Raw genomic sequence first — 13,625 nt, 5'->3', positions numbered from 1 at the left:
AAGTGGTATATTTGCACCCAGGACCTCTGAGTCCAAGTTCAGTTTATTCTCCAAGGAACCCATGCATTTTTAAAAAAAATACATTAAAATAGAACTTAGAACAATGACATACAAAGAGCTCATAAATGCTAGTTGAATAACTACATAATTATATTGAGAGGAAATATGGTGTAATGCAGTAGTGTCAAACACAAATGGAAACCAGGAACGCTAAGCCATACGTGAGAATCCCTGTAGGCTGTACGTTGCCACAGAAAACCATATATTACCATTATCTGTTTTATTGTCATTTCTATTTATTTTGTAATATTGTAAATGTTATTTTACATTTTAATCTGGTGCAGGAAGAATTTGGGAGTGTTCGGACTCCCGTGGGGCACAAACCAGGGGAGAGACCTGGTTCAAGTCTGCTCTTTTCATGTTGCGTGACCCAAGTCAAATCACTTAACTTCTCTCAGGGTTGAATTTTCTAAGTGGAGGAGAAGGTGCCAATCTGCATTGGGGGAGGGAAGTTTCTCCCATATCAATGAAATCCAGTGTCCCTATCCCTAATTATCTTGATTTTATACCATGGGTACACAGAATACTGTGCAGAGTCTAAAGGGGTGGTCTGCAGTCTTGGGAGGTCAAGCCCTGCCACTAAGTTAGGGCAGATCACTCTGAAATGATTCCGTCGAGAGCAAGACTTTGCAGACTCTGCGGTATCTTCCCAAAAGAAGCTCCCGAAGAAGCCTGGCTCGGAGGAGACATCAAGCACAGAAAGGAGCTGCTGCTCAAACTTCAGCTAGCGGAGCAAGCCAAGCCAAGCAGCGCCAGCTTCTGGTTGGCCAGGTCCCTTCCAGGAGAGAGCCAATCCCAGCCGTCTCCGCCACGCGCCCCTGCGGGGGAGGAGGATGAGAAAGAGGGGGAGTCTGTGGTCTGGCCTCGCGCCAGGTGCAGCCTCAATTTAAATGAGACGCGGCGCAACGAGTGTCCCGGGGATCCGAGCATCTCGCCTTGCACCTGGCCGCTCCTCGCGGTCAGACCTCGAGACCTGGCTCTGGCGACCGGCATGGGTGCCGCGCAGCTCCTCTGGGGCTTGTTGGCTTGCCTCACGCCGGGAGTCTGCGGTGAGTAAGGAGGCTACGAACCACCGCGGGGGCTGAGGGGCGATTTCGGGGCGTTAGTCAGCACCCCCCGAGGGATTGCTCCACGTGGTCCTCCTCCGCCTGCCCCACTCCCTCCGGCAGACTTCTCTTCTGCATGCCCCCGCCCCCCAAGGGCAGAACCGGAGCCTCGGGGGTGGCAGGCAGGTGCAGGGAGGCAGCTCCCCCGGAGAAAAGGTGGAGGGAGGATCGCTGCCCTGGAGGGCCTTGGGGGTGGTTGGGTCTGGGCCTCAGGGGTCTCTTCCAGCCCAGGGCCCCTTTACTGAACTGAGGGGCTTGTGAGCGCTTGGAGCTTTGGAATTGGCATTCTGGGGTTGGCATCTTGTAGCGAAGCCCTCCTCCATCGTCGCTGTGTGTGTGTGCCTTCACCACGCGCCTCTGAATCCTTGGGCTAGGAAGGTTTCTGTCCAGCTGCAATTTCTCGCTCCTCATTCCCTGATGCCTCCGAATTTTGATCTGATCATCCACTGGGGTGGAGAGTAAAGGATGGAGTTTTAAACCTCGAATATTTGGAATTAGAAGTCAAATATAGTTCTCTCGAGCATCGTACTTCTTTAATAGTATACCCTGTATACTATTCAGCTTTTGCTAAAATATTTCTGATGTTATTCTGAATTGAATGAATCATAACGATTCAAGAATTTATCAAGTACATTGTAAAAGTGAAAATTTCCTGGTTTATGATAAGGGTTGTTCTTCATTATTGTCCCCATTTGGGGTTTTCTTGGCAAAGATACTTGCCATTTCCTTCTCCGGCTCATTTTACAAGATGAGGAAACTGAGGTAGAATTAAGTGACTTGCCCAGGATCACACAGCTAGAAAGTGTCATCAGATTTGAACTCAGAAAGATTCCAGACAGGGCACTCTATCAGCTGGACCATCTAGATGACCTGTGATATTCATTCATTACATTATTTCAGGAGTAGTAATTAGGGCTTAGATGAGGGTGGTATAACTTTAGGAATGTTGGAGGAAATGAGTAGGAGAGATTGTGGTTGTAGAAATGACAGGAATTAATTAAGCAAACCAGTTATTGAGACCTATTGGTATACTGTACTTGATATGAAGTGAAACCAGCATTTGGCACTGAATATTCCACCTCCTATTTCTGTCTCCTTTACTAACACATCTTCCTCCAGTCCCTTGATTTATGGGTAATTCCCCAACGTTCTTAACTTGGCCTTGTCTTGATATACTTACTCTGTTGGAGGATTTACCCAGACAGAACATATATAACAATGTTCATTCAGTAATATACTTGGGACTTTAGCAACCTTGTCTTTGCAGAACTCATATACAATAATTTCTGGCTGTATACATTGCATCTCACCTGGAATGTGAAATTCAGCATGTCCAAAACCTAAATCATGGCCTTTCTTTTTCTTACAGCCCCAGGAAAAATAGTATTGGACTAGGTGTTAGATTTTTCTGCTGATAGGTTGAAACACTTACTAGTTGCAAGTCCTAAGGCAAATCTTCCCCAATCCAGCATGCCTGAATTAAGAGATAGTGCTGAGATGTGCCTATAAATTTGTCCCCATTCTCTCCATTCTCCTGTCTATGCCAAATAGTATTGTTAGGTTGATCGTCCTTTAAAACAAACAAAAAATAAGGCTCTTTTTTGACCAATTCAGCAACATCTATTCACCAATACTCATGATATTACCTTGCTCTAGAATTTGTAATAATTCCCTATAAATCCCTGTATCTACAGGATGACGTCCTATCATCTTGTAGGCAGCTGCTGGAGCAATTATAAGAGTACGGAACTTGGAGTCAGAAAACTTGAGCTTAAATCCAGCCTCAGCTACACCAGTTTTCTCATCTATAAAATGCATCTAATAATAATATCTACCTCCAAGGGTTGTTGTGAGGATAAGATGAGATAATATTAGTAAAGGGTTTTGCAAACTTCTTCCAGGTATCATCATTACTTTAAGTCATCACATAATCACAGAGCCATCCTTTATTTCCCACTGTTTCCAAAACGTTCTCTGCCTCAATCTGGTTGGTTTCCCTTATACACACACCTAGCATGCCTTCCTCCTCCTTTCTTCATGCCTCTATCTCAAGTCCTGCCTCCTCTATGATGAGTCTTTATTCAGTTTATGCAGCTGAAACTAATCTTCCCTTTCTATGGCCCTTAGAGTCAGTGCTCCACAATGGGATTTATAGGCAGTGTGTTGTAGTGAATTGAGCTCTGAACTTGGAGTTAGAAAAGCTTGGGTTAGAATCTGCCCCATATTCGCTTTGTGACTGAGGGGAAGTCATTTAACCTCTGAGTCTCTGTTAACTTCTGTGTAATAGAGATAATAATACCTGTAGTGTCTCTCTCAGAGTTCTTCTGGGAGCTCAAATGGGATATTAGGTAATTTGGAAAATATACAGTGTTGTGTAAGTGTTGTAATTACTAGTCTTTCATCTACATGCTCTTGGGAAAATTACTTTAGTCAGGCAGCAAACAATTATTAAGCACCTACTATGTGCCAAGCATTGTGCTAAGTAATGGGGATTCAAAGAAAGGCCAGAATATAGTTCCTTTCCTCAGGAACTCCCAATGTAATAGAGTACACAATGTGCAAATATCTGTGTTCATACAATATGTTTACAGTGTAAATAAGACATAATCTCAGAGGAAAAACATGAGGGGCTGGGAAGAGGGGGTGGGGTTGAGGAGAAGGAAAGTCTCAATTTCTTCTTCTGTAAAATAGAGTCTGGATTAGATGGTTCCTTCTAGTACTTAATGTTCTGTGAATTTGAAATTATTTCAGGGCAGTAAATATTTGAAGGATAGATAGATAGATAGATAGATAGATAGATAGATAGATAGATAGATAACATTATATTTGTATATAGTCAGGTCTGTTTTTGGGAGTCACTGTGGGTTTCTTTATTTACCCCTCCTCAATAATCCAGTGAAAAGAGATTAAAGTAAACATCAAGGAAACTGTCATAAGAAGGCAACAAGTCAGCTTAGTCATGAATAGAAAGGAGGAGTGACAGTATCATGACTTTGCCTTGTGTGATTGACTTAGCTACATTGGAAGGAGAAGCAACCAATCTCTAACACGGGAGCAGGCCAGGCATGGGAAATTTATGGACGTCAAAGAAGTAGAATGAATATAAATCTGGCTCCCATTAATGAAACTTTTATCATTAGAGATGGGCCTTTTCTCCCCTCCTGTAGAAGGGGCAGATTGAAAAAGGAAATTGCACAAGTGTAAATTTTGAATTCTCCTCAAGTATTCATACTGATTAATAAAAGTATTTCTGGTCTTGGTCTACTGCCCTTAATACTTTCAGATTTCTCTGGTGGAAAAGAAGGTGGTGGTGTGGGAAGGAGGAACAATGTTTTAAATTTTGCTATTCAAATATATTGCTGTTTTAGAAGGTCTTCACAGATACTTCAGCAAAATATATAGTAGCTAGGTGCTTTCCTTCTCAGGTCACTGTCAGATTAGGTAGAACCAATGATTACTTTTACTCTGTGACATATTTGTTGAAGGCTTGTGTCCAGCTTTGTCCTTTTAAGTTGAGGTTCTTCCAAGAAATGTCTATGAGAATAATTTGCTTGCTTGAAACCCATTGCAGCAAACAAGTCTCCTAATCTCTTTCCAAGGTTTAGGGACCTAGGGAAGTTTTCACAAAAGTCAGGCCAGTAGTGCTCCAAACAACTGGCTTTTATTATGGCACATTTGAACTCTCACAAAGGAAAATATAAGGCTTACCACAAGTTAAAAAGAACAGAGGCAGCTAGAAGATACAGTGGACAGAGTGCTGTCAGGAAGACTTGAACTCAAATTCAGTCACTCAATCTTACTAGTTGTGTGTCACTGAGCAAATCACTTAACCTCTGTCTGCCTCAGTTTCCTCAACTGTAAAATAGGGAAAATAATAGTACCTGTCTTCCAGGATTGTTGAGAAGATTAAATGAGATAATGTGAAGTGCTGAGCACAGTGCCTGGCACATAGTGAATGCTTAATAAAAAGTTGTTTCCTCCTTCCTTCCTTCCTGGAACCATAAGTCAGGGACACGCAGAAACAGGGGCAAGGGAAGAAAAGATTCACAGAAAAAAGATATAACCAGTTCTTTGTCCCCAGAAGGAGAATAGCAGCAAACTGTTGCAACGCTCTTTAAGCTTTGTAAGAAGGATAAAGGGGGTCATTGGTGGGTTGGGTGAGAAGATGCTTTAGAACTTGGCACACCCAGATTCTGCCAAGCTCTTGTTACTCTTTCTCTTCTATGGGTATGATACATGGGTCCTTCCTCACCTTGATCCCAAAGCAGCTCAAGCACAGTTCATGGATTTTATAGGGAAACGGTGGGTTCTTACGTAGGTGTGACTGGTTTCTCATTCCTGATATCACATTCAGGGAGAGATGTTGGGGAAAGGATAGTGAGACCTCATCAGCAGGCGTGGGACATAGAAGTTCCCAGAAAGAGACAAAGTGAGGGGAGAAGGGATGGAATGTTAAGCGGTAGGAATGTATATGTCTAAAAGAGAGAAAACTTACTGCCAGTGAGTCTTATGGGTCTCAGGGAAAAAAATGTTTATATTGCCACGTAGTTTTATTTCTTTACATGAAGACACCAAGCCCTAGTTTTCATATTAACTTAGTACAGGTCACTAGATATTTGCTGAACTCTCACACGAGGCATAGCATTGTATAAGATGTGTAATGACTATAACGTATCATATAGGCTTGACAACAAAGTGAGCACTTAATAACCGCTTGTTGACTCCCTTTGCTCCATGAGCTTATATCTTAATGATTCTAAAGAGAAATTGAGCTTGAAGATGTAGACTGCCTGGGATGTGTCATGTGAGTTCAATAAAGCAATTTTAAAAGTAAGCTGATTGTTGAACTACTGCGTTTCTGGAACTTTTCTCCTTTGAAAGCCACCTCTAAACTTTGATTGGTTCAGAGGATACTGGAATCAAGCCTGAACCTGCCTCAGTTACAGTAACACTTTAAAGTTTACAAGTCAGCTTATTTGAGCTTCACAGCAGCCTGTAAAATAGGTACTCCAAGTATTGTTATCCTCATTTTAAAGATGGGGAAATGAAGCTTAGGCCATGCTCATGATCACAAAGTAAATGCCAGAGGCAGAATTTGAACTCCAAATTTTCTTGACTTCAGGCCTTATCTCTCTCTACTGTGCCATATTACATGTATAGAGTTAAAAATACTCATATAGATGCCCATACGCCTTCAATAGTGTCTATCCCCAAATGGACTTGAATTTCTCAGTTTGCTTTAAAATCTTTACCAATAGCTTTCTTCACATTGGTTTCCAAGATGATGGTTTCCTAGGTAAATTTTTCTCCATGTCATATTCCCATTCTAGAGTTTAAAGCTATACAAGTAATTAGTAAAGGAGAATTAGAAACACAAAGCTTAGTCTTCCAACTTGAAGAAGTAACGAGCATTGATCTACATGTTGTCTTGGTCTCCAGGTCAATGTTCCTCCCCGCCATGGTTAAATTTTGCAGTATCAAAATCTAACTTCAGCTCTGCGTTTGCCGTTGGATATTCTTTGACTTATGAATGCCGCCCTGGGTATGTGACAAAAAAATTTAACATCATCTGCCTTGAGAACTCTACGTGGTCAAGTGTAAATGACAATGAGTGTAAACGTGAGTAACCATAGATGTGATACATCTATCAATGCATATATATATATATATATATGAGTTAAAATTTTCAAATTACGAATAGATATGTATTTTGAGTTTCCCCAAAGTCCTTAGACTAGTGCATATGTGAAGATGAAAGCTTCAGTAAGTAGGGTTATGTTGCTCAGAGGCGTTTCAGTACCAAGACTTAGTAGGTTTCAAGAATGAGACTGAATTTGTTGAAGTTGTCGTCCCATTGCTTGAATTTCTGGATCAGAAGGTTCAGCTTTTGCCTGATAGAGATAAGGTTTGAGATGGACATTGGATTCTTTTGCCTCTTTTGCTTAGGGATCTTTCATTGAATATTAGTGCTCCTAACTTCTCCACATGCCCCTCCTTTCCAAGGGGAGGGAAGACCACAGTCCCAGATTGACCTTTGGCCTGTTTTCTGTTCACTGTGTAGAGGGAAGTATGGGCATCTATATGAGTATTTTTAACTCTATACATGTAATATGGCACAGTTGATAGAGATAAGGCCTGAAGTCAGCAAAATTTATGGGAATGGGGCAGTTTCACTTTGTGGTTAGTGAAGCAACAGCTGTGGAGGACAGCTCTGAATGGTTCCCTTGCTCTGGACCTAGAAAATTCAACAAGCTCATTGTAGGGATGATATAATGTATCTGGTCATCAGTAACATTATTTTCATTCATGCCTAGAGATTCACACGATGGGTTTTTAAAGGGTAGTTAAGCTATTAACTGATTGTTGGGAGATCAGGTGAATTTGGTCATAATGACAGAAAGTTTATAGCAATCAAAACTGAATAGGCTGGTTGGTCATCAAGCAACATTCAGGCTGGAATTTTGTATAGACATGAAGACACTCCCAGTCCCAAATCTTGCTTCTTTCTTATAGGCAAATCTTGTGGGACTCCTGCAGAACTCCTCCATGGACGGATGGAAATAACAAGCCTCGAGTTTGGTTCAACACTTAATTATTCTTGCTTTGAAGGGTATGTTTTTAGTCAACATCTACATGAAGTATAAGAATTGGGGAAAAAAAGTCAAAGCCCTTATCCCATAATCTTGGGGGCATGAACTGATGGCATCTGCCAATTTTGAAAATGTAGAAAAGGAGATAAATGATTTAAAACTTTATCTCTCTGACCTTTTCTTGCTAAGACAACTTTTCAACATCCTCTAGTACAGGGATTCTTAATCTTTTTTGTTATACAGACCCTCTTGGTAATCTGATAAAGTCTTTGGACTCCTCATCAGAATAATGTTTTTAAAATGCATAAAGTGAATTAAATAGGATTACAAATGAAACCAATTATATTGAGGTGGTTATGAAAATTTTTTTAACAAGTTCACAAACCCCCATGGACCCCTTCAGCTTTAGAAAGCAGAAAATACTTTCCATGTTAAGCTATAGGCTTAAAGGAGTTGGAATACCTTAGTTGCTCCTAATGATCTGGAGCCTTTGAGCTTTCTCTGGATTGAGTCTGTTTTTTATTATTAAATTTTATTTTATTTTCAATTAACAGACCTATTTTTTGCCTCCTACTTTCCTCTACCCTGCTGGAAAAAAAACAAAAAAAAACTCATAACCAATCTGCATAGTCAGGCAAAACAAATTTCCTTATTGGATCATGCCCAAAAATGTATGGATCCTTCTACACAGTGAATACATGACTTCTAGGTGGGCAACATTGTTCATTTCCAGTCCTCTGGAAATTGATCACTGTATTGATCAGAGATCTCAGATATTTAAAGCTATTCAATTTTACGAGGTTCTTGACTCTGTATAATTCTGCTCCATTTGCTCTTCGTTGGTTCGTGCAAGTCGTCCTTGGGTTCTTTGTAACCATCCTTTCTGTCATTTCATATGGCGCAGCAGCTTTACCCTCCATGCACACACTGTCATTTATCCAGTTACTCCCCAGGTGATAGGCCCGCTTTACATTTGACTTTTGTGTCACGACAAAAAGAACTGTTCTAAATATTTTTGTATGTAAAGTACTTTTCTTCTTTCTTTGCTGTCCTTGGGGGTAGGCCTACTAAGAACATACTTGTGTCAAAGAGTTTGCACATTTTAGTGGTTTTGGAGGTACACTTTTGTTGGAATGACTTTGATAACACTCTTTTCTCATATTATGATCCATCAGAACTAGAAGCCAGTTCTGTTCTAGGTCATGATCTCAGTAGGGAAGTTGCATATTTATTGTGAATGTTACCTTGGCTCAGAGTGATCATTTCAAGTACACTTTTTAGGTACCAACTTATTGGCCATTCATTCAACCAGTGCATCTTGTCAGGAAATACTGTCATTTGGGAGAAGGAAGTGCCTGTGTGTGAACGTAAGTAAAAATAATCTCTGCGTAGTTTGTTCCATGACACTTGGTTCCTTCTGCATGGAAATGATAAAGGATGTACATACATCAAAGTATGAAAACAAATAAAGAAGGCCTTGTTTGTTCTCTGCCCCTGAGATAAGAAGCTGCATTCTCCTTGGGATGCTTTCTTTTTTCTTGCTGATTCCAAGATATTCCAAGAAATATCATGGGGCCAAGTGAAAGCTCAAAAATCAGTCAGTCAAGTTAAATGATCCAAGCTTTATTCCATCTTGAAGGCATGACTGAACAGAAGGTGATCTGAAATTTGTTTTGTGATTTAAGAAGTGATTTGTTCATTTGGTACCTTTCTAATGGGGAGGAGGAGGTAGACAATGGCCAGCATGCTGTATATTTTAATTGAAAAAAGGTGGGAAAGCAATGATAATATTGGTAGATAATGTGAGCCAAATTGAAGTTTTGTTTCCAAAGGGAAAAGATGAAATCCCCAAGGGAGTTCCATTCTCTATTCTCTCTCCAGCTATTCGTTGTGATCCACCTCCAGCCATTCCCAATGGAAGATATCAAAACACTAAGGAATATTTTTCCTATGGCATGGTGGTATCCTATGAATGTAACACTGGGACAAGAGGGGAAAAGCTGTATGACCTGGTGGGTAATAAAACATTACACTGTACTAGCAAAGACAATAAAGTTGGCATCTGGAATAGCCCTCCACCTCGATGTATTACTCCAGTCGTGTGCCAGACCCCAGTAATTGCCAATGGAAGAAGAGTGTTAGGCTTCAGACGTGTCTATGGATTAAATGATGCTGTGGAATTGGAGTGCAACCCTGGCTTTACCATGAAGGGCAGCAGAATAGTTCGATGCCAGACTAACAGCCAGTGGCAGCCTGCATTGCCAGTGTGCTTCAGGGGTGAGTTTGCTAAAGCTTTCGGGAATTTTGGAGTGAGGTGGGCCGGGGGGTCGAGGAGACAGATATAGTCTTCAGACCAGAAGAAGTGAGAAGTGAGCAAGTTGAATTGATGTATTTCCAGGAAAGAACTTAAAAATGAAAATTTTATTTAAATAATGTTGAATAGCAATAGCTGAATATAGTCGCGAAATGGAAATCTAATTTGAGAAAGCCATTTATTGCTTTGAGTATAGTATCAATATACCATCCATTATCTGTATAAATCTAGAGAGATCAATGGAAAATAAGCCAAAAGAACAGATGGAAAAAATCTAATTTATTTTTTTCCTGGTAATGTTTTTGTTAGGAAGAAATTAAAAGGTTTGCATTTCCTGAGCTCATACCTACTTGACCAGGAATCAGATTTTTTTCAGTAATCTTTTATTTTTTAAAATTAATTTTTCTATTTTCAGTTTTTAACAATCACTTCCATAAGTTTTAAATTTTCCTCTCCCTCCCTCCCTCCCCCATCCTTTCCTCAGATGGCATGCAATCTTCAATGGGTTCTACACATACAGTCTTATTAAACACATTTTCACATTAGTCATGTTGCATAGAAGAATTAAAATGAATGGGAGAAACCACGAGAAAAACCAAATCAAAACAAAACATAACACAGAAAAAGTAGTCTGCTTCATTCTTTGTTCCAGTTCCTTAGTTCTTTCTCTGGATGTAGATAGCATTTTGCCTCACGAGTTCTTTGAGAATGTTTTAGGTCCTTGCATTGCTGGGAAGGGCTGAGTCTATCAGAAACAGTTCTCACACCCTGTGGCTGTTACTGTGTATAACATTCTCCTAGTTCTGCTCATTTCACTTAGCATCAGTTCATATAAGTCTTTCTAGGTTTTTCCAAAGTCTGACTGTCGTTTCTTATAGAATGTATTCCATTACATTCACAACTCCTTACATTTACAACTTGTTCAGCTATTCCCCAAGTGATGGGCATACCCTCAATTTCCAGTTCTTGGCCACCACAAAAGGAGCTGCTAAAATTTTTTTTGTTTAAGTGGGACCTTTTCTCATTTTTATGATCTCTTTGGGGATACAGCCCTAGAAGTGAAATTGCTGGGTCAAAAGGTAGGCACATTTTTATAGCCCTTTGGGCATAGTTCCAAATTACTCTCCAGAATGATGGGATCTGCCCACAGCTCCACCAACAATAAATTAGTGTTCCAGTGCTCCCACATCTTCTCCAACATTTATTGTTTTACTGTTGAAATCAAATTTTGATTAAAAGGGTTACCACAAATATGTCCTTTTCTAATGAAAGCTGTTTCTACGTACAAAACAGAAAGGACCTATGGTAGTCAATTGGTTGGGTTGGGTTTGTTTTTGGTTTTGTTTTTTTTCTTTTGTACTGAAATGGTTAGTTTGATAAAGGACTTAGAAGGACTGTGAGAACAATGTGGAAATCTTAGGGGGCCAGCTTTCTCCTTTTGGATACAGGAAATTTGAGGCTATAAACTGATGCTGTTTCTCAGGTATTGGGATAGAAAAAGCAAATCATTAACTAGATTAGAATCTTCTTATTGGATAACTAGAAGGAGGAAGTACATCCAGTAGAACTTTTGGCCTAAAGATCTAAACCAGTATGTTTTTACTTTCCTTTCACCTACTCTAGAGATTTCAGGTGGGAGAAGATTTTTCTCTTATAACAACTAAAGGCATCTTTTCTTCCTGCTCTTTCTTCAGGTTGTCTTCCACCTGTGGAGATCTCCCATGGTAGAATCAACAGGCTCAAGGAACATTTTTCCTTTGGAGAGGTTGTATCCTATGTTTGTGAACCTGGCTACTTTCTCATTGGAACTGCTTCCATTAAGTGTATAGAGCCTGGGAAATGGAACTATCAAACTCCCAAGTGTGAAGGTGCCTAGAGCTAGAATCTCTCTTGGGAATCTCTTCTCTTTGTTTCTCACATGCTGGCCTCATCCCTTTCTTGTTCTCCTAGTGAAATCATGTGGGGTCTTCTTGGATCAACTTACCAATGGCCGTGTTGTATCTCCCCATCCACCTCGGCTTGGAACAAAGGTTTTCTTTGTTTGTGATGAGGGGTGAGTGTGAGATAGCCTCTCCTAGAGTCCTAGATACAATGCCTGGACATGGCAGTTTGTGAGCTTTGCAAAGCAGTCGACAATGAAGATTTTCCCTCTTCTTTTCTTCTCCTTTCTGTCCTTGGAAAAGAAAATAACCTGTTTTCTGCTAGCCATCTAGCTTCTCTTCAGTGCTGTCTAAGTTTGCTTCAGTGCTGTTTGAAACGTATTGAAGACTAAAATCATCTCTTTTCCTAAAAATGCTCTGTTTTGTCAAGTTAAACTGGCTGCTGTTCTGTGTGCTGTTATATTGTTTGAGGGGAGGCATATCAAAGGTGATGTTAGAATAAATTAATCCTATTAGTGGTAATAAAAGGGCTTTGGTGGGGGTGGGGGAGTTATTGAAAGATGTACTTTAGGTATCTGGGGGCTGAAGGATACAGATATTTATAGCTGTGTGAAGGCTACTTCTTTTTCATGGACATTGCATCTTTGCTATTTGGTGTGGTTTGTCCTTCATTCTCGAAGAAGACCATGATATCAGGAAGATGCTTCCATGACTTGCAAGTGAACTGGATTTAAATGAGGGCAGACTGTGCAAAGTCACCAGCCTCACTTTCTCCTCCAGAGCCATTTGGGTCCAGTGGTGAGATATAGATCAGGACAATTGAAGATGGCCTAGCTGCTATTTGGTAATGCTTTGCAGTCAAGCCAAGAGCGAAGGGAGATGGAGAATGTATCTGTGGTTATAAGACATTGTGACTTGCTGTAATGATTTGTGCTTCTGCTAGTTATTAAATTCAGGACTTAATCTTCATTCTTCTTGACACTGACCCTCAACCTCTTCTCCTTGATATGCTCTTCTTAAGTTTTGTAACACTGCTCTCCTCGTTCTCTTGCTCTGTCTCCTTTCCTGAATTTTCATCTGGGCTACACCCACTAATGTTTCCCTTTGTCCTTTTTTTTGGGACATATTACTTGAGTCCCATGGATTCAAGTGACATCTCTGTCCAGATGATTTTCAGATGTACAGCCCTAACCTCTTACTTGATCCCCATTCTTCAGTCTCCAGCTCTGTTTTCTGCTAGCCATCTAGCTTCTCTTCAGTGCTGTCTAACTTTGCTTCAGTGCTGTTTGAAATCAAACTAGATGTCTGCTCTAAGGTTATCTTAAACTCACCATGCCCCAAACAGAACTCATTATTTTTCCCTGCAGTCCTTCCTCTCTTCTAAACTTCTTTATCACTGTTGAGGGCACCAAGTCCTCAATGATCCAGTCATCCAGCCTAGGTGTCATTCTCAACTCTTCGCTTTCATGTCCCTCACATCCAATTGTTTGTCCAGTCCTGTTGTTTCTACCTTCCTAGCATCTCTTCCATTTACCCTCTTCTGTCCTTTGACACTGACACCACCATAATCCAGGCCCTCAGTGCCTTTTGCCTAGACGACTGTAATACCCTTCTGGTTGATCTCCCTGCCTCAAGTGTCTCTCCATTCCGGTTTATCCTTCACCTAGCTATCAAA

At 40.6% G+C, this 13,625-nt stretch overlaps 1 protein-coding gene across 10 annotated transcripts in view; it reads left to right on the top strand.

The window, feature by feature from the left end:
* Nucleotides 1-986: 986 nt before the first annotated feature.
* Nucleotides 987-13,625, top strand: part of LOC140529361 (complement receptor type 1-like) — a 59,607-nt gene continuing 46,968 nt past the window's right edge. For all 10 annotated transcript variants that reach the window (XM_072647961.1, XM_072647965.1, XM_072647964.1 and 7 more), the window contains exons 1-7: nt 987-1,109; nt 6,606-6,785; nt 7,680-7,776; nt 9,038-9,123; nt 9,638-10,033; nt 11,765-11,938; nt 12,021-12,123. In XM_072647961.1, the coding sequence (XP_072504062.1) occupies nt 1,052-1,109; nt 6,606-6,785; nt 7,680-7,776; nt 9,038-9,123; nt 9,638-10,033; nt 11,765-11,938; nt 12,021-12,123 (1,094 nt within the window). In that variant the 5' untranslated portion in view covers nt 987-1,051. The remainder of the gene's footprint in view (nt 1,110-6,605; nt 6,786-7,679; nt 7,777-9,037; nt 9,124-9,637; nt 10,034-11,764; nt 11,939-12,020; nt 12,124-13,625) is intronic.

This window comes from Notamacropus eugenii, chromosome 2 (assembly GCF_028372415.1).
Source record: "Notamacropus eugenii isolate mMacEug1 chromosome 2, mMacEug1.pri_v2, whole genome shotgun sequence".
NCBI lineage: Eukaryota > Metazoa > Chordata > Mammalia > Diprotodontia > Macropodidae > Notamacropus > Notamacropus eugenii.
The sequence above is the reverse complement of the archived record's forward strand: the minus strand, read 5'-3'. Positions and strand labels throughout refer to the sequence as shown.